This window comes from Opisthorchis viverrini, assembly GCF_000715545.1.
Source record: "Opisthorchis viverrini unplaced genomic scaffold opera_v5_107, whole genome shotgun sequence".
NCBI classification, from domain to species: Eukaryota; Metazoa; Platyhelminthes; class Trematoda; order Opisthorchiida; family Opisthorchiidae; genus Opisthorchis; species Opisthorchis viverrini.
In genome coordinates, this window is record NW_008751763.1 from 1,326,815 (window position 1) to 1,346,119 (window position 19,305).

Sequence of the window (19,305 nt, forward strand, 5' to 3'; positions counted from 1 at the left end):
TCTCCCGGTAAAAATATCACCTATCACAACTCAGCTGCAGACTGGAGGTTTTGGCTTGACCTTGCAGGTTCTCCTTGTAGGTATAAAGCGGCAACATATTTAGGTTTTCTAGTGCTTGTATTTCGATGGGATAAGATCCAGGTCTGCGTGCGTGCCTTCGAAGTGTGTGAGCGACCGCCCTAGGAGGCTGAGTCTTGTCTACGCCGAAGTTAAGAGTATAAGGCCCTGGCGAGCATTGCTTAATGACCAATTTGATACAAAGTATGGCTGGGAGAAAGGTTTCGGTTGAGGAACCTAACCCTGAGCCTTTAGTTCACAATGCATTCGAAAGATAAATGCTCTTTACGGTCTGTCTTTAAATTCTGAACCAGGGGCAGCGGTTTCTAGGGTTTTCTTGGAGGCCCAACATGAGTAAACCTCTGTACTGATCGTCAGCTCTCGTTATTCTAACCACTGAGGTCTAATGTCTTCCGCATCTAGCTAAAGCTGAAGAGCCAGTGAACACGATAAGGTATCACGAAGACGCGTTCCTATATAACAAGTGAAAACTATGGCGATCTTTGGCGACTGTATCCAGAGCGCATTCCAGTAGAAAGTAAGTCAGTAGAAAGTGAGTCACCAGCGCATCGAGATAAGGCATTAACTGAGTTTAATAAATTAACCGTTTGAAATGTTGATCGATTGATAGCTCCAGATCAATGGCACGGGCAGTTCGATTGAGATGACCCCTCCTGAGGACTAGTACAACCATCTGAAGAAGTTGTTGTCCCAAAGGAATGGCAGCGGAAAAACTCATATAGTCTAGCTGAGCTTCTGCATGGGACTGTTTTTTGAGGGAAGTGCAGTATATTGAAGGAAAAAAACACTACGAACAGACAATTCCTGTACGCGAAGCGGTTTTTAAGGAGTAGAAGAGTTATATTTCTGTATGAATGTCTTTTTTATCGCTGATAAAGTCATTCACTTTTACGCACTCGCGGAGATTCTGAACAGTAAGTTGTCCGGACGAGAAATCGACTCATGTATGGATAATCACGAAATTTATTTGGTTTTCCCAACTGCTTGTGCACAGAGCGTCCTTATCTAGTTTGCACCTAACAAATGGACTTGGAGGGATCGGTCTCGTGATACAATCCAACACTGTTGCCAAGCCCACTCGTGACTTTGGCTGTTTCATGTGTTTTCCTCAGCCAAATTTCATTTGTCGGTTTCACTAAGCAGCTCCCTAAGCCTTCACCACTATGGATCCCGGATGGCTTGAATTTTGATAGAATCCTTCCGAGAACACGTGAGATATGTGCGGTATTGGAGATGTTGATGGCGACTTGCCTTTATCGCCCGAAAATTAAAGTTTGCGTCTTTGGCTCTTTTTGCAGAGGTAACTTATAAGAGTAGCCTAGATAATTTCTCAGACGTTTGTGTTGTGTTTCGTATCGAGGCGTCACAAACTGAAGTGGATCAACACAAGGTCTGTGGTTAAGCATAATTACTCTGTACTTTAATCCGATAGCACACGGATGAGAAGCCGACACGGAAAGCTTGTATGCCCATCCACTATAGGAAATTTATCACTTTAAACGAAAAGCAACCATTCAATTTGTCCTCTTTTACCTTTTCTGTTATTCGCAATGAGGGGGTACAATGTGATCCCTCCTGGAGAATATTCTTCATAAGATACTGGTTTTTGTTGCCTTCCGCAAGTATCCATCGAATTTTAGTTGTGGAGATCTTCATTCAACATAAGCTTTGACTCACTTCCGAAGAGGTTGCACTACAGGCTCCGGTTTCAATATTTTTCGCTTTCGTGGGCGTCTACAAACATTGGTTGACCTAATTTAGTTACACTTGTCTTTCACCACGGGCACCGTCAACATAGAAGATGCCACCAGGGCACTTGAGCTGAAATGCTTTCTGGTGGCTACGACCTAGACAGGAGCATTTCTGAAGTTAATGGATGTTACAATCAGGAGCACGTTATTTTGAGTTCTAATGATGGTTCATCAGTCTCACTTGTCTCCCAGACAGTCTTTCATGGAGCGTACTGCTCCCACTACACAGGGTCCAAACAAACCTCAACATGTGGTTTGTCGCGTAGGTTATACGGAACTCCCAACTTGTTTCCAGAAACTTTAAGAAAAACTGTATACCGTGACAAATTTTGCTATCGGCAGTCAGTTCCATCTACTACCGTTTTAGTTAGTCTTGTTCGATTCTTTTGAGGCAGACAAGGGTTTTTGAGTACCGTAGAATGGTTTGAACTAGATACTTAATCACCATATGATGTATGCCGAATGTCAGACATCAAGGCAACCGAGTTTGTTCATGTGGATGTTCCAGTTTTTTGTTATGCTTTTCACATGTTATGTGCTCTGTCGGCAATGGAGCTGGGAAAATACGCACCATTGGTTTCAACGCCCTTCGTAAACATGAGCACACGAAATGCCACATCAAGGATTGGAGAGGTGCCCAAAACGTGAAATGTAAGGATGTAGGCGTATTCCGTATTACTCTTGATATTGTTTTGCTTGGAGACCCTAGGTCGGGTGGTGAATGCGAGCCCAATTTTGGGAACTCAGCCCAGCAGTCAATGCTTCCCATGCTTCATCCACCCCAACGGCATTGTACTGAAGGTAAGGTTTTATGGTCAGATCGAATCGTTCACACCTGTAGCACACAGGTGTGCACACAGCTGCTGTGCAACTCGAAAAGAATGAGGCCAAAACTACTGTCAAGTTATCTAAACCGAGACGGAAACAATCGACCCATTTGGGCTACAATTCTTGGTTGATGACTCAAGCCCTACATCCTGAGCTCCTTGGATAAAATCACTGCTCTCTTGGTAAATACCGTTTGGGGCTGCTCCATACCTCTATACCCGACTATACTTGGTCTAATGAAAGCAACCAACAAGCCACCAATGTTTCCTCGTCCCAGTGAATTGCTCAGGTGTATACGATGTACAAACATCTCTGTTCACGACCATTGGTGATATTAAGTTCTTTTTACGACACTAGTTTCTTTGAAGTTTTCGGATCGTCACTGTGGTTGATCCAGTGACCTTTCCGTTTATTTTCAGCCCACAATGGTGAGAGAACCTTCGATTCTCCCACACGTGTTTCAGTCTACGAAAGTTTGACAACCCATTCGCAGAGTTTGATGCCCGATGTCGTTCCTCGCCATTTATGTCCGTTAGTCATCCCTCCAGTGGTTAAGCCTGTGTCCAGAGGAACAGATGGTTGCTTCTTCGGATTACATTCTATTTTTACGTCATCATCACGTTTATCGACCCCTCGATGCTCTTCTGTTCCACTCCCTGGCTTCACGAATGATCTCTACATCAATTCCCCGATCCCTTCGGGCGCGGATAACTCAGGCGGAGACCGGGTAGAACGTCGATTGTCTGCGACTGGAAGTCGTGTGCGTGCCGGATCATCGTTCACGCCGACGTCTTTGTCACTCCTGGCCCAACGTATGGCGAACATTGGTGATGAAATGGAAACTAGTCATTTAGCGCGAGTGAGTGCGGTAAACTTGCGCTTGTTTTCCCCCTACCACTTTTGAGATTCTTTGGTTGTTGGTCCATTCCAAAGTGGACGTCTTCCAATGTTGTTTAGACTGCTCCAAATTTTGGAAGTTACAGAACTAAAGCTTAGCTGCAAGGCCGTCGTCATTGACGTGCTGAGTGATTTTCAGTCACCAGCCTACTTGTTGAATGGTGGGCTGCTGAACGAAACCGGACAGTGGTAGCACTATTTAGATCAACGGAAACCTTGTTCATTCGTCCGTAGGATTCATTAGGTTTTCTAGCGTGATATGTTTGGACGCCAAGAATATATATAGGATGTGGAAGTTACGCATTTATGAAACCACATTTATGAATCGCCCCAATTAAGGCGTTCGCAATACCAGTAATTACAACCCGTGTTGTGTTTGTAATGTTCTGATTATTATTATAAGATCTTGCTGACAGTAGCTTCAACGCTGTACACAAATCTAAATCAACTCTTGCGGACAAATCAGTAAGCAATATACTGCTTTTCGTTCTGGTTGGAGACCATTATCAGCGCTTATCTTAGGTATACCGCTGACATCGGATTTGATCCGCAGCTGTTGGTAAACGCATTGAACGTTCGGGCAATAAGCTACGACTGGGTTGAACACGAAGACTGCGAAACCCAGACATTATGTGTGCTTGTGTTGACCAGTTGTTCGGGAAACGGTCTATCAGCAGAGGGCTCAAATGACCTGGGCGACTATTTTTCTCTCGTGAGCGGAGTATTTATGGTTTTGTGAATACTTCGAACGGTTGGGAAGAGGGACAAACTATCTTCATTTCTTAAACATGATTATAGTGGGGTTTATTTTCAGACACACTGCATGCTCCGTGTTTCAGCCGACCTGAAATAATGAGCGCTCTCCCTATCGTCTTCGCCTGTCTTGTCGAGCTAGCCTGAGCTGTGCGCGCGCGCGCCGTTGCACCGCCCTCAATTTTCCAGCTTGGTGCAGTCCGTTCTCGGACAGTGCGTAGGCAAAGTGAGTCATGATCCACCGCGTCGGATCAATTCCAGACCGAGTTCCCGAATGTGTGGGTCTTCCTACAGGAACAGTAAATAAGAACATGGGTGGACAAAAACAATCACTACGTCGAACATGTTCCTGCTTTCGGACAATTGTGTGGTCGAGTCGAGAGATGAGGGACGGAACCCAGTTTGGTGCCACCGCGTTGGTGGATTGATTTGAGACTGAATAGCCAGATGGAAACAGTCAAGCAGAACATGAGCGAGTGTTCTGGGCATTACGTACCCTAGAAACCAAGCGGGACAAGTGGCCCAAAAAGAACGATGTTTTCTCCAGATACTCATGAAATTCCCTCAATTTTCATCAAGCATGGACGTTTGTATGTGACTAGCACTCCTGGAAGCCCCAGGGAGCAGTAACTGTGCCTCCTTACCTAAAACGTCTAAAAATACATACCGGAGATACAGGAATATATGTCGACTCGGGTCTGTGGATGCGACTCTGCATTCTATGGATTGACATTACCAGAGTCCAATAGGTCATCCAGTTCTGTGTGTTTTCTCTGTCCTGAAACAGAGGTACCAACTGGAACAGCGCTTAACTATATGGTGATGAGAAATTGACTGCAAAACGGCACAAAGCAAATCCAAACCTTCTAGGGCTTTTTGAACACTCCATATAGGTTTAACTTCACAATAACATGCATTTTCACTCAGTCTCCAATAAGCACTGACACCTTGCATGATATTCAGAAGGGATTTGTAGGTAAGCTGATTGCTTGTTGAATCGATTCATAGCTCCATACGTATTCAGGATTCGATGAACCACCCTCCCAAAGTAGAAGGGAAACCAAATGACTTGTTGGTTAGCAAAGACTGAACGCTGAAAATTCAAAGCATTTTAACCTGTTTTAATGGTTTTTCGACCAATCATACTCCCTCCGTACTAAGGTTTTTAAATAAAAGGGTAGAAATGCGGCGCAGGACAGGACATATCGCCACTCATCCTTCGGTAACGGAAACCACATCACGTGGTCAGTTATTGACTGTCCTATCGAGTGCTGAGAATATAAAATAGCTAGACATCTATCTCAGTGCATGGTAACAGCTTACTGCTGCTCTGAAATGGAAATTGTTATTTTACTTGAAAACCATCAGTCTGAAAAACCTGTTATTATAATATCGGAAATGTCCCTTGATCTGTGACCGCATTCCAAACCTTCAAATTACAAACTTATGCTTCTGGGGTCTAATATCCTGTAGCTTTTTGAAACCCTTAAGTGAATATCTTTAATCTATTGATTACTTCAAGTAGCTTGATTCTGCATAACCTCTGAGTGCATTGTGAAAAATGCACACGTTATTGAATCTCGAGCAATATGAGTCGATCTGCATCATTATTTGCCTCAGAACCAAATCTCTGGGGTCACCTTCACACAAAAATTGTGCACGCAATCTTGCTTTATGTTTATAGGACCTAATCCCCTCTACCGACCGGAAAACTTAAAACCTCTTTCACCTAGACTTCTCGACGGATTCGCGGGGTATAGAAAGCGGCTGCTCTCATACCTCTTCATCGAGGGGCCATTTATTCCATCTTCGTGGCAGGAAACCTCACAAGACATCTGGCAACCCGTTCCAGTAGGTGGCATATTGTCACTTCCTGGAAGTTCTGCCTAGCTGAAGCTATTGATTGTTTTATATGCTGGGCTCGCGTTGATTGAGGTTCTCAAAGTATACTAGAATACCAGTAATGACCACTTACCCCTGTGATTCTCCGGTGTACTCATTTCAACGATTATTGGTGTGGACAGGTTATCCTAATTTTTTCAGGGGAATAGGAGTTTTACTCGTTTCAGAATACCTACTTGCACACCTAGGGAAAATAATGAATTCCTAACAGTTCTGCAACATGTTCATTTACATCCGTTAAACCTGCTTCATTATGTTGAAAGCTTGCCAGCCAACTCTTACTCAAATCCTTGTGGCTCAGGAATATTGAGCAATTGAACACAATCCAATCATACGTCGATTTAGATGATAGCATCAGCATGGGTTGATTTTGTCCCCGTTCATTCCTCCTCTAAGTTTGCTCGCAACGTTAGAATAATAAACTACAAGTGCCTTGTAATAGCTTTCTGTCTTATTACTCAATGAGTCTCATTTCCTTAGAAACGTCATGAGCCCGGGAATTAATCTAGAAGAAACCTTGGTTCGCTTCCGGAAACTTTCATTTCATTAAGCAGGATCCCTGCGCCTTTTTCATTGTACAAACAATTGCCTCGGATGCCGTTCCGAATTCTGCACTGGGTGTTCGAGTTCGCTTGACTGTGATTTGCTCGGCTCCTGATTGACTCGTAACCAGCTTGTGTCAGGTGACCGGTGTTTCTTTACAATGTCTCGATTACTCGGCTGCATTGCTGACATGCAAATCAGACTTTCTGACTGAATGACATTGGCTTGCGTTGATCTTCAACTAAAGACTGTAAAATGCTGGGATTCATTCGGCTGCAGGCTTTGAACCGGACTCGGATAGTTGTTGGCTGGATGTGTTGCCTTGCAAGCCCTGAATCGCCTCCCACCCCCACAGTGATTGTGATCTCGAACGCTCTGTAATAGTTGTTTGTCTTTTTACTGAGCAGTACACAGTAAGTAAGCCTTCTTAGAAGAATTGTTGTGTAGAAGTTACTTTTATTGCTATGGATAGGTACCACTGAACGTGGTAGCTTTCAAACACCATCTCCCTCCTAACGACGGGAAGGCCTCTTGTTATGATTTCACGTTATTCAGATTCGTCATTTGTTGAATCATAAATGGGGGGTATTACCGATACTATCGGAAGAATTATTACTGATTGTCAAACACCGATTTCTATGGATATACTGTCTTTTATTGTAGGTTTCCGTTTTCGCGAACCTTTCTACCTAATATGACGTTACCCCTACCCGTCTACAGAACACTATGTTACCTGTTTGTTTAATTTGCGCAACCGCTGAGCCTCCAATCACGCCCCAGAAACTTTTCGGGTATTTTCGCCCCACATAATCGTCTGACCAGTGTGTGCGAATGAATATTTTCAAAATTTCTACAGTTTGTCGGTTGTTAAGAAACGCACAAAATGTCAGCCATGAAGTTAAAGGTACTGATAAATTACGTGGATAAGACTAGATACGGCGACCATTGAAACAGAGTCCCAACAATTGTCCTTTCTTCCCAATATTTACTCGTATCTGCTGGTCTATACTGTCAATAATGATGACAATGATTTTAGCTTCACGAGGTTGTACTTCCCATTCCTTGTCCGCATTGGTGAAGCGTCTTTAGATGTTATGAGGATTTCAATGACCAGTCCATTAGGATTCAACATGCTCATTCCTTTAAGATTTTTGCATTTTTCTAGAGCTATATTTCTGACGAATATTCTGATGCAGAACCATAGCTCGATGATGTATGCTAACCACATTTCCCACCTTTAACTTTCAACCACTGTGTTTATTTTCGCTTACAGCCCGCCGGTACCCTGTGGAATTCTTTGCGCAGAGCGACTCATACGGCCCATTCAGTCTGGAGCTTATCGTCAAATCTCGTTTCTCTGGTGACCTCCCCGCTGGAATGTATGAACAGAATTTTTCAGTTTGCAAGCCGGTCGACCGCGTCCTCGATAACAAGTGCATCTGTGCGCGCAACCAACTTCCACACCATTCAATACGGACGGCGAAGAACAGCTACGTATACCGCTGGAACCAGTAATGGTCATCAAAGACACTCTGCTTCGTATCGACTTAATATCGACCCTGGTAGTTTGATTTCGCCCCATATGCATCCAGCGACCACATCAACCACTATGCGGTTGCCGATTCAAGCTTCCACACCCCGCCATAGGCTACACATCTCTACTGACACGGCAGTCTCCAGTCCCCACTCACTAAACCTCCCGCGCCCTGATGATTCTAATATGGATGAAGAGGTATTCATCTTCGATCACGAATAGGGGATCGGTTTATCACAGTCCACTCTTCCATATGTCCAGTTTCCACCTTGTCATCCCAAGACATTGTTTATACGCGCGTTCTTATTAATATTACTATTATTATTACTGGTACACTGCTATTTTCACACACCCATGTAGTTTCACCTTAACCCTCGAACTACCCCTCATTGCTCAGTGCCGCTCTACTTGCAGTCTGTGCCTTTGACGCTCCCAGGAACATCATCCTGTTGTCGCGCACTGATGATACCAGCAACACGCACTCTGAAACACTTCCTTCATGATTATTACGTACGTTCAAGGTTACCGAATTGACCAACAAGTGCCCTTTGCCCATGTGGTTAGGTTTTCATTGATTTTAGGCATGAATTGTTTATTACGAGCCAATTCCATCCTATCTTTTTCTTAAACACTCACAACAATAAGCCAACAATTTATTTGTCTTTGCAGTCTGTTTAGATTGGTCAGCTACAGGTCGACCAGCCCATCTGTGTGACAGGTGGATTCGAGGTGCAACTTGAGTTGGATTCCCGCTTAAGCTTCGGCAACTGCGAGATGTGAAGACACAATTCTTTGCAAGGAGAAAAAAGTAGGCATAGCCTGAAATTTTGAGCAACTAACACGCGACGTAAGCACCTGCACTGCTAAAGTGTCCTCTAGTTCGTTTAGGATGAATTGTTGCTTCCAAATAAGATCTTTGCACGTAACTGGTCGTCGGGGGTGTAGCTCAGCGGTAGAGCGTTCGCTTTGCATGTGAAAGGCCCCGGGTTCGAGCCCCGGCACCTCCACCCAGCTTTTCGCCTTGTGGGGGTGTAGTCAGCGGTAGAGCGTTCGCTTTGCATGTGAAAGGCCCCGGGTTCGAGCCCCGGCACCTCCACCCAGCTTTTCGCCTTGTGGTCAGGGGGCTCATTTGTCCCTTACACCGGAGGGTACCTGTGCCGTGTCACCGGGTCGTTGTACAAACCCCCCAATGTAAATGCCGAATGCTCTCAGCGTTCACCGCTGTCAGTGCCGGTGTTCAAGCTCCAGATCTCCGCGTGGTAGTGTTGAACAGATTGGTCGATAGTCGCAAAGTTGGCATAAAATCTCCTTCTTGGAGAAGCTCAAGTGTGCGATCCAGTTTAGCAGGGTTTAGTTGGTTTTCCTATCGGCTCTTACCGGTGCAAAATTATTATTTCCTGCATCCACTTCCGACGCGTCCGTCTTTTTAAATCATTTGAGCCAAGCTACTCACGAGTAGCCACACGGGTTTAACTGACTTTGTGTGGCTCTGGCCGGAGCCGTTGCACAGCAGATCGCCCTGGAGGGCGGGAACAAATCATCACTACCCTACTGACGCATCGAATGGAACGACTTTTGGGGGGAACGAAAATCGGAAGTAGTGAGAGTGTACTATGAGGAAGCTGATGAAAATTAGATAAAAGAAGAGTTCGGGTGCGAGGGAAGTGTACATCGAAAGAGGTACCAATTCGTCTTAGTACCTGTATAAATCTATTTGCCACGAGCGTTTAGACAATATTTTAATCGATTATTCTCCACTCCCATTTCATATCAACTACCCACTCGATTTCAGACTTATCGGTTTTCACACGTTTGTACATTTGGTGTGTTAATATGTCTTGAGATTCCCCACTCTGGGTTGAATCAGGGATGCAAGTTTACTAGTTTAATATTTTCACATAACCGAACGGGAACCAATCCTTGGTGAAGTTGGCGATGTGAGCCTGTGGTTTGCTCTGTGGAGGAATACTATGCCCTGCGTACTTGGGTAGTGAGTAGTATAGTGGAGGAGGATGGTTACACAGATTCTTTACGAAGGTCAGCTGAGAATAGACCCATATAGTTGAACCACTCCACTAATATGGAGTGGAAGTGACTTCATTAAGCCTAGGAGATGCGAAGTTCAAGAACACATGGTACGAACGAAGCGCTGTTCTTCTCACGGGAGCGTTTGAAATCCATTCAATTTTACCCGACGGTTTCTGTGTTTTGTGGAAGATAAAGTTGATTTTAACGAGCCGCACCAGGTCCGATGTTCGTTGTTTGAGGGTCTCTGAGCTAGGCCAGCACGAGCCCTTTTCCTCTTTGTCTAAACTTGAATAAACCGAGATAACTGGGTCTAACAACAAGAAAAAAACAGAACTACTTCTTGGGTCTCGGAAATCATGAAATTGTACTGTTTCATTCTATCCCTGAGCTTCGATCGATACTTAAACCGCGGAAGTTCCAAACATTTGTTGAAGTACTTACCACCTCACATCAAGCCGATTAGGTAAGAGGTCATTGAAGTCACGGGATGGTGTATCAGTTGTGCTTATGACAAAAAACAGGGTTATCCAACCGTCACTCCTCCATCGACCCTTTTTTGTAACATTCAATTGCCACCCCTCTTAAAAAAATCGTCTCATCATAAGAATGAGTACACAGAACCAACCATATTACGACAGGGAGTAGGGCAAAAGAACACAAAGCCTAGTAGTTAGCGATCTGAAGGCATGGAATGACCATCATCACATGACGTATTTTGCGTGACGACTTAAGGATATGTCTTAGCCGCAGGAGCTTTTGCAAGCTTCTTTAACAAACTCTTCTTCAGCCCACTCCCAACGTCACATTTAAGCTCCCGTTGACCTATCAGCAGCAAAGTGATTGCCTTGTTACCTTTCGGGAAGTGGTTCAGCCATTTTGAGAACTAGGTGTCTTCGGTTCTCGCGGATTTGTTTCCTAGATAAAAGATGACAACATGCCTTCAAACGAGCAGGATGAAGTGGCTTATCCTATAAATGAGGGACACTACCAATCAGAGACGAAAATAGGAAGATTTGGCATTTGGAATAAAACTGTTACTCGATGCCACTCAAGGTATATGGGTATTCGCGTTCACTTCGTCTCAATCAATCATATTCTAGCTACCACGCCTTATTGGTATGAGGTGGGTACTTCACCCGATTTTTACGTCGTTTGGTTGCCCACCTAACTGTCAGTCCAGCCAAGCCTAGGAAAATACTCACTGTAGATGATATCGTTCTGGGCTGAAACCCTGCGATGACAGCAAGTGACTGCCGATGCCTTGTTAATAAATTCAGGGTAGAAGCTAAAAAAATTCCCCGGCCAGGAACGATTAGATGCTCGCTCTTGCCTCCATTTGGGATCAAGAGGCGTTCCAGTCATACTGACCGATCCTTCGCATCGACGAACGCGAGGTACCGAGTAGAAGTGACTATCTATAACAAGATTCGTTCCTTCACTAGCTGTCAGAGTATCAACGTAGGCCTCTGGTGAGTGCATGCATAACCTTCCAGATATGACCTGTGCCGCCATCTTATTAATCCATACGTCGCCTTGATGACAAATCATGGAAAATGTTTGCTTCTGGTGAAAGGAAGAATGCCTGCAGTGCGGGGTTGGTAACTGAGTAAGCAGGGAAAAGCTGACTGAGCGGTTGGCACAAAGGCATGGATTTCAACGAATCCATCGTTTTGTCGTAATACCAGTTCGTACACATTTGATGTTCACTGAAGTATAAACAGGTATGCGAAAAACAGGTGACTACTTTTCTTCGTTTTCAGATATTGTCTGAAAAGCAAACACAATAAGATAGCAAACTGATGCAGTTGGAGAATTGCCGTCAGCTCCAAATTCGTAACCATGAAAATAAAGCAAAGTTCCAACCATGAGCTACGAGTATTCAGTCTGTGGTCGACACCACACGTACAGTCTCTGTGGTTTATTAGCTCATTTTCACAATCATGCACACAAAAGACATTTTAACTAGTCGATTTCCCTTGATACGGTGACCCTCTGATGAGACCGCATAGCTGTGCATGTTATCGTAAAATATAGATCTACCTCTACTCCGAACTACTACCAGCTCTTCGATACTAGCGAATTTGCATGTTTTTATACCCGTTTTAGAGTAAGGATAATATAGGATTCAAAAGTTACTTGAAAAAAGGGCACTCTGAGGGGGAAAATGAGCTCATACAATAAAGCAGAAATGAAAAAAATGCCAAAAATACCAAGTTTTCTCATGCAAAACGAAAAAAAGACAAATGTCCCCGCATGTCAGGACGGAGAACACTGGTTCCTGATGAAAAGGCTCCGGTCGGATCGTTTCATTTACTGTCGATCTTCATTCCTGTAGCTTCCGCGTGCACCACGAACCAGTAGATGTGTATGAACGAGAGAATTTGGAGGTTTCCTCCTCTGCTCCACTGCCCCTGTACTGGGCGTACGGACGGCAATCATGTGTACATACCCCCACACAGTCACTCGTGTGCTGACCTACGTCTACAGTCCATATCCCAAATGAACCAATCAAGCTGTGGTCTTATTGATCGCGTGTGTTTTATCGGTTTAGCAGAGTAGATGTCCCTCGTATATACACGTAAACACAGTATGTGTATGCACATGCAGGTAGTCAGGTACCGGTCTGGATTTTCTCCTCGTGAATCCTCTTAACAAACTACAAACAGGGCTCTAAAAGGACACTGGTATTTGATCTTCCTCTTATCCGCTTACCGCTTAGCATCTGTTGATGTGGGCGAAGCTCAGAAAAACGGAACAGGGTTAAATCTGCACCTGTCCACTAGATTTTGGCGTCTAAAAACTAAACGTTCTATGAAATTTTGTCTTTCGAAGAAGATCGGAGCATATCAGCAACTCAAATCTGTCCTTTTGACCTAAGTTACCACGAAACTGCAGTTACGAATGTCCTCTGCTTTCAGTGTATGAAGTCTGTGAGTGAAGTTTACCACAGACCTTGGAGTTGCTGTCAAGTACATCTGGTCAGGCGAATAATAAGGTGCTCAACAGCTTTCGAAAAAGTTTGGTGACAATCGGTAGATTTATTGCACAACGTTTCGCTTTTGACACAAAGGCGTCGACCGGCCAAGTGGCTAGGTTCCGAGATTGGTCGAGATTGCGCTGAGGTTTATATAGGACAAACTGCCAGAAAGTTGCACCCCAGAATTGATGAGCATAAAAGAAGGATAAACAAACCACCAAGGAATGCACAAGGATACCAGACGCTGGTCAAAGACTCAGCGATAGCGGTACATGCCTTATACACTGGACATAGAATAGACCTAGAGAATGCGGAAGTTTTAAGCAGCTTTCGAAAAGTTTGGTGACAATCGGTAGATTTATTGCACAACGTTTCGCTTTTGACACAAAGGCGTCGACCGGCCAAGTGGCTAGGTTCCGAGATTGGTCGAGATTGCGCTGAGGTTTATATAGGACAAACTGCCAGAAAGTTGCACCCCAGAATTGATGAGCATAAAAGAAGGATAAACAAACCACCAAGGAATGCACAAGGATACCAGACGCTGGTCAAAGACTCAGCGATAGCGGTACATGCCTTATACACTGGACATAGAATAGACCTAGAGAATGCGGAAGTTTTAAGACAGGGACTGCGATTCACACCACAGCGGCTGATAACCGAGGCTTTGAACAGGGCGTGAACAGAATCGAGGGTGTGGAACTGGCAAGCGTATGGAAAACGGTCTTAGATAAGCCAAGTCGACACTTGACTGTGTGGTTGTCATCTTAGCAAAAACGGGGGTGGGGGTGGAAATCCCAACCCGACCAAAGTTCACAGCATCCCTCTTACACAACTATCTTAGTACTATCTCATCCACACAGACAGACAGAAAGCCCAAACGACGTTTAAGACGGATCATCAAGTGGACCGAACCAGACCCTAGGCTGGACCCAAACACATGTAGGTTTCCCCACTTGTCCACCCACCGTAACCCACAAAAATCCCTCGACCGACACCCAACGGAGATTTAGCTTGACTTAGCTGATTGCTTCTCCGCCTTAAGCTTCGACCGAACTCGGAACACTTAGTCACTTGGTCTGACGAGGCTTTTGTGTCAAAAGCGAAACGTTGCCGAGCAACAAATCTACCGATTGTCGCCGAACTTTTTCAAACACGATGACTACTCAATCGGTTCCAAGCATTTTTCACCTGATTGCTCACCGGCTGTTCAGATGTCAGTCCTGTTCGGCAACTGGTAATAGTAAATACCTTTTGAATGTACCAATTTATTGTCCGGCATTTTATCATGCGAGGTGCTACTTCTACAGAAGGAATTAGAATTCGAAACGAAGAAAATCGTTCACCTGTGTGTGAGGATTTCTCTGGCAAGTTGATTCAATGTAACCCTATCGAGATGTGATGGTTTGGATGCGGTAGAGATGAACTCTTCTCGGCTGAGTGATTCTAGAAAAGTTGACCAGGTTTGCATCATTGATCACAACACCATTCCACTGTGAGTCAAAAAATCTCCCCTCAGCAGAACACTTTCGAACTCAAGATGTGAAACTTTCTGCTCTTACCAACTTCCCCGGATCATGAGTCATTTGAGAAACGTTTGGTGAAGAGTGATACAGTATGCCTCCGATCCTTCCGTTTCTTGTGGAATCACTGTTTTGAGTTTCCATTTTTCAACATTGCTCACATTCCTGAATAAATACATAGGGACTAGATGTAGGGGCCTTCGTTTTGTGCGCATAATCACCTATATCTGTTCATTCATCATCCAGGGGATCCAAGCCGTCTCGATGAGCTACCAACATCTCACGTGATCAATTTGCATGTGTGATATTTCTTAGTTGGACCAAGCTGCATGTGAACAGCGAAAAAATCGGGAGTCTCATAACAAAATAAGTTTGAGGCGTTTCCATCAAGCTGAAAACACCCAACAAAAATTCGTCAAATCCTGATGTAACCTACCGTTTTTTGCAGAGCACTATTTCCGTGCTCAGTTGAGGACTAAATAACATCTTTTCCTTAAGAAACAATTCGGCAGCCTTCAAACCATTTCTCACTTCAAGCTGTTGTCTGTTTGGAGGGTCAACCCGAAGCAGAGTCATGAATAGAATTTTTGAAGGCCGAGTTCCTAATGCTAAAAACTTTGAATGAACTAGTAGTGAATTGTGGCCAATAAACAAGTGCCTTGTTAATAATCCGTAGAAGAAAACTGGTTACGTCTCCCTCCGGGCTTTGCTACTTGAACAGATACTTTAGGCTCGCAGATTACTTAAGTAAACCTGAGTGTTCACCTCTGCTGTAATGAGATCAGCTTAAAGGAATTGAAGTGGTACGGAATATGTTGGCCTGTTCGAACAGGATAATTCAGGTGCGTCCAGCCACTTTCCGAGTTAACGCGGATCGTCTGCCGAAAATACATGTTATAAAACACTAGCCTTTGTTTTATTGAGTTGAATTGTGTGGTTTGAGAAGCACAAATGCCTCGCCACAGGCCAAGCCCATTCACGCGGTAATCGTCCAGTACCTGAGTGACCTTTCAATGGACTTGAGAAAAACATCAATGGGCCCTCTCCTCTAGTTCCGAGAAGAGCATTGGCTTGCATGGATCATCTTCCTCTGGGTTTTATTCCTATTGACTACCAGATTTCCTCACGCTACCGTCAATCTATAAGTGGCTCAGAAGAAGAGTAATTTCACAACATAGGTGAAACTTCCGCCTGGGAAGTTATCGCTCGTAGAGCAAGTCAATCCGCAACCACGTGATTTGCTTCCTGTGATTGGAAGATGGGTGGCGCCATATCCTGCCTAAGTTAAAGCTAACCACACTGCTGTTCAGTCGTTCGTGAGCTAACGGTTAACTGTTCAACCACCGGCCAGGAGGCTGTGGGTTCGAAGCTCTGTGAGTTTCGTGAGATGCGCACTGCTGATGATTCCAAACGAAAATGAAACAGCTGCATAGTGCTCTTCATCTTTTCACCGACGGACAGAATGCCGTTTGAAAGTTATTTCCATGGCATATTTGTTTTGAACTGTTCCACACATGAAACCACTTTATGAACTGTCTACTTAAAATCCTCCATGTTTTTGGCGAGGAAGAAACCATCAGGAGGACCGCCCTAGCTTGCATGGTGTTTTGTTTCCATTTTAATATTTTGTCAGTTGCATAGGCGTTTTTTGTTTGAATACGGAAGACTACAAAAACGTGCACTTGTACAAACGTGGGCACGTGTTTCGACTTTTTCTTTTGATTTCGCTCGCGCGAGTCTCATTTGCTAACTCTGCTATCACAACATTTCAGATTATCTTCGGAATCTATTATAAGTGAGAACTGTTCAGAAGAAGACCCCTGGACAACCATGATTAGATTATTAGTTATTCGCTGACCTGGGACAACAACGAACCATCTTAAAGAGAACAGTTCTTAGTGAGCCTGTTCTATCTGACCTATAATACTGTATACTCAATCTAGCGTTATTATTTCTATTTCTTTGCCACACACTCCTGGTAAGGTAGTTTTCTGAATAGGCAGACTACTACACTTGAATAAACAATGGGTTTAGCAAAGTGAAGCAACCGAATTAAGGCAAAGTTCGCAGATGAGAATGTCAGTTAATTGTTGTTTCTTGTGTCGTCTTTACGTGAGTGCTACTGTGCTGCATTATTTCTAGGAGGCCCAAAATTCCAAAAACATCGGATCATAAAATAGTTGCCTTGAATTCATCTTAGATACCTGTTTAAGAGTAGAATAATTGCTAGGTTTGTGTAACTTTACGCACGAGAATACCGCTATCCCAGGAAAGTGCAATACCTTCAACAATGTTCAACCTTCAGAAGACTGTTTGATTGTTTTCGAAATACAATTTTACGACATGTGACCGGGACGTGGGCACGTGAGGTCGCGTTTACAACAGATCTTCAAGCGGGAGTTCTCGAATCTGGTAACTAGAGCTAACACGAATTTGGGACATCAGTTAAAACTTCACTTCAGTCGATTTTCAAGTTTGGTCTTCCTGTCCAAGGCGAGCTCTAGGAGGTACGAACATTAAGGTCATGCACACTGTCCATATCCCAGATTCCAGAGCTGAGTGAAGTCGGTATCCTAATTCTGTTTCTTATCCGATGCCTGTACTATCTAACGACACAGGTTGTCGTTCCGGATTTGGTCGGTCACTGGCGCTATTCTGGCAAGCGTCAGCATGACGAACCAGATTCTGACGTAGTATTCGGTCGAGTGTAAACAAAGGTGAATCGTGGTTACTACTTCTGATATTCACGACTATGTTCAGTTTTCCGTCAACGTCTGCATTCTTTTTATGTAAGAATGCTGTGCCATATCTAGCCAAACTTCTTGTAATGACTCCTTCTCTAACACGGCCTGGTGACTGTGCGCAGCCCAGCCTGTTTAGACTGTTTGTACTTCCACTCTGATTGATTTTGGTGGGCATTTTCAAGGTCGTAGTAGACAGAGAGTATCGCATTTCATCCATGCTTTTAAGACGTCTTTCCTGTGTTGTGAAGACGTTTTGAATCACGAGGCACACTCCTGGTAACTGGCGATATTATTACTGAATTTTTCAGTAGGCCTGTTATGAAGGCAAAGTGAAACACAAATGAAAGCACAGCACAACTCAGTGGCACGAAGCTAATGACCTGAAGGTCCGTGATTCCAGCTCAGTTCTGGTCTCTCGAATCTCCCTGTCTAGGCTTGAGCAACCTGCTAGCTATCATCTTTCCGTTTGGTTGCATTGCAGCTGTGCACCGAAAGATGCTATGGCTAAATTATTAACATTCATGAATTTATTGTTCTATACAATAGGACGAAAATATCAAGCAGTCAGAAGTAGCTGTACTGTACTATTCATCTGTTTTGAGATAAACAACAGAGATTTCTTATTCTCCATATTATAGCTGCTGTAATCCCGTAATCTTTAGGTAAAACAAAGCCAGATGTTTATCTGTTTTGGTAAAAAAAGAATGCTGTGGGTTGCCTAGACAAGCTGAGGGGTTCCAAACCTTGTTTTGCAGCAAGGTCTGTTGGATTTCCGTTGATATGGACGCTTGGATACGGAGTAAGGAGGCTGTGGAGATCAACGGTGCCACGAGGCAATTGCTGACTCTGGTGCTGACACAAATGGGTCGAGTGATCGTGGTATTGTGTAATGGTTCGTTCTATTCGGGGACATCGCAAAGAACAATTTTGTTGGTCACATTCGGCCACTCCGGTGTCAACATCTTCCTCTTATGTGACACGGTTCAAGTTTTTCCACTACTGGTTCTCGCGGACATATGAAATCTCCTTGTGAGCATTTAAGATAAACTTGATACGGTGTGCAAGTCTACCAAATCGGGAAACCGGTGGTGATATTCCTGAAGCCTAGGATGTCTTCCAGTTTTCTCAACTGACTCACTCAGTGAGCCATGTGCAGCGAATAACTTTGCTTTACTTCTAAAAGTGCGGGAAAATTGGCATTCTCCGGTATATAACTAGATTTGGTCGAATCGGTGCCACGTCGTGTCACAATTTCTATCTCATTACTGGCTCAAATGATATTGTTAGGCAGGAATCCACGCGGATCCAGCGAATAACTTTACTTCTAAAAGTGCGGGAAAATTGGCATTCTCCGGTATATAACTAGATTTGGTCGAATCAGTGCCACGTCGTGTCACGTCACAAATCTCATTACTGGCTCAAATGATATTGTTAGGCAGGAATCCACGCGGATCCCACTATACCGCGCGTCTTTAGGCGCTGCTACGGCCGAGAAGCCCGGCCCGCTCGACGTCGGCCCAAAATTCGGGACGCTTGCCGGTCCGGCATCAAGACGAGATCTGATCGGTCAACAATCTGGACCCAACAGCCAATCATGACCCAGTATTGGCCAAATGCCGGTTGCCAATGGCGCTCCAGAACGCGTCAGAAATTCCAGAAAGTTATAGCCGCTTACGCTATATATACGAAGCGCTGTACAACTGTTCCTGATTTCGTTTTGGGCGTTAATAGACCTTGTGCACCTTTGGTG

At 44.3% G+C, this 19,305-nt stretch overlaps 3 protein-coding genes across 3 annotated transcripts in view; 1 reads left to right on the forward strand and 2 right to left on the reverse strand.

Annotated features, from left to right (window-relative positions):
- The window catches only part of T265_05601 (hypothetical protein), a gene marked incomplete at both ends in the record, with an annotated part of 27,705 nt that extends 18,770 nt beyond the window's left edge, over window positions 1–8,935 (forward strand). The window contains 2 exons of the mRNA XM_009170653.1: window positions 3,077–3,516; window positions 8,026–8,935. Of these exons, the coding sequence (XP_009168917.1) occupies window positions 3,077–3,516; window positions 8,026–8,508 (923 nt within the window). The remainder of the gene's footprint in view (window positions 1–3,076; window positions 3,517–8,025) is intronic.
- On the reverse strand, window positions 4,420–6,307 carry T265_05602 (hypothetical protein; the record flags this gene model as incomplete). The annotated part of the gene is made up of 2 exons (XM_009170654.1): window positions 4,420–4,595; window positions 6,283–6,307. The coding sequence occupies 2 exons, from the start codon at window positions 6,305–6,307 to the stop codon at window positions 4,420–4,422; spliced, it is 201 nt and encodes a 66-aa protein (XP_009168918.1).
- Window positions 8,936–19,037: 10,102 nt separating the features above from the next.
- Window positions 19,038–19,305, reverse strand: part of T265_13822 (hypothetical protein) — a gene marked incomplete at both ends in the record, with an annotated part of 9,716 nt that continues 9,448 nt past the window's right edge. Inside the window, one exon of the mRNA XM_009170664.1 lies at window positions 19,038–19,187. Within this exon, the coding sequence (XP_009168928.1) occupies window positions 19,038–19,187 (150 nt within the window). The remainder of the gene's footprint in view (window positions 19,188–19,305) is intronic.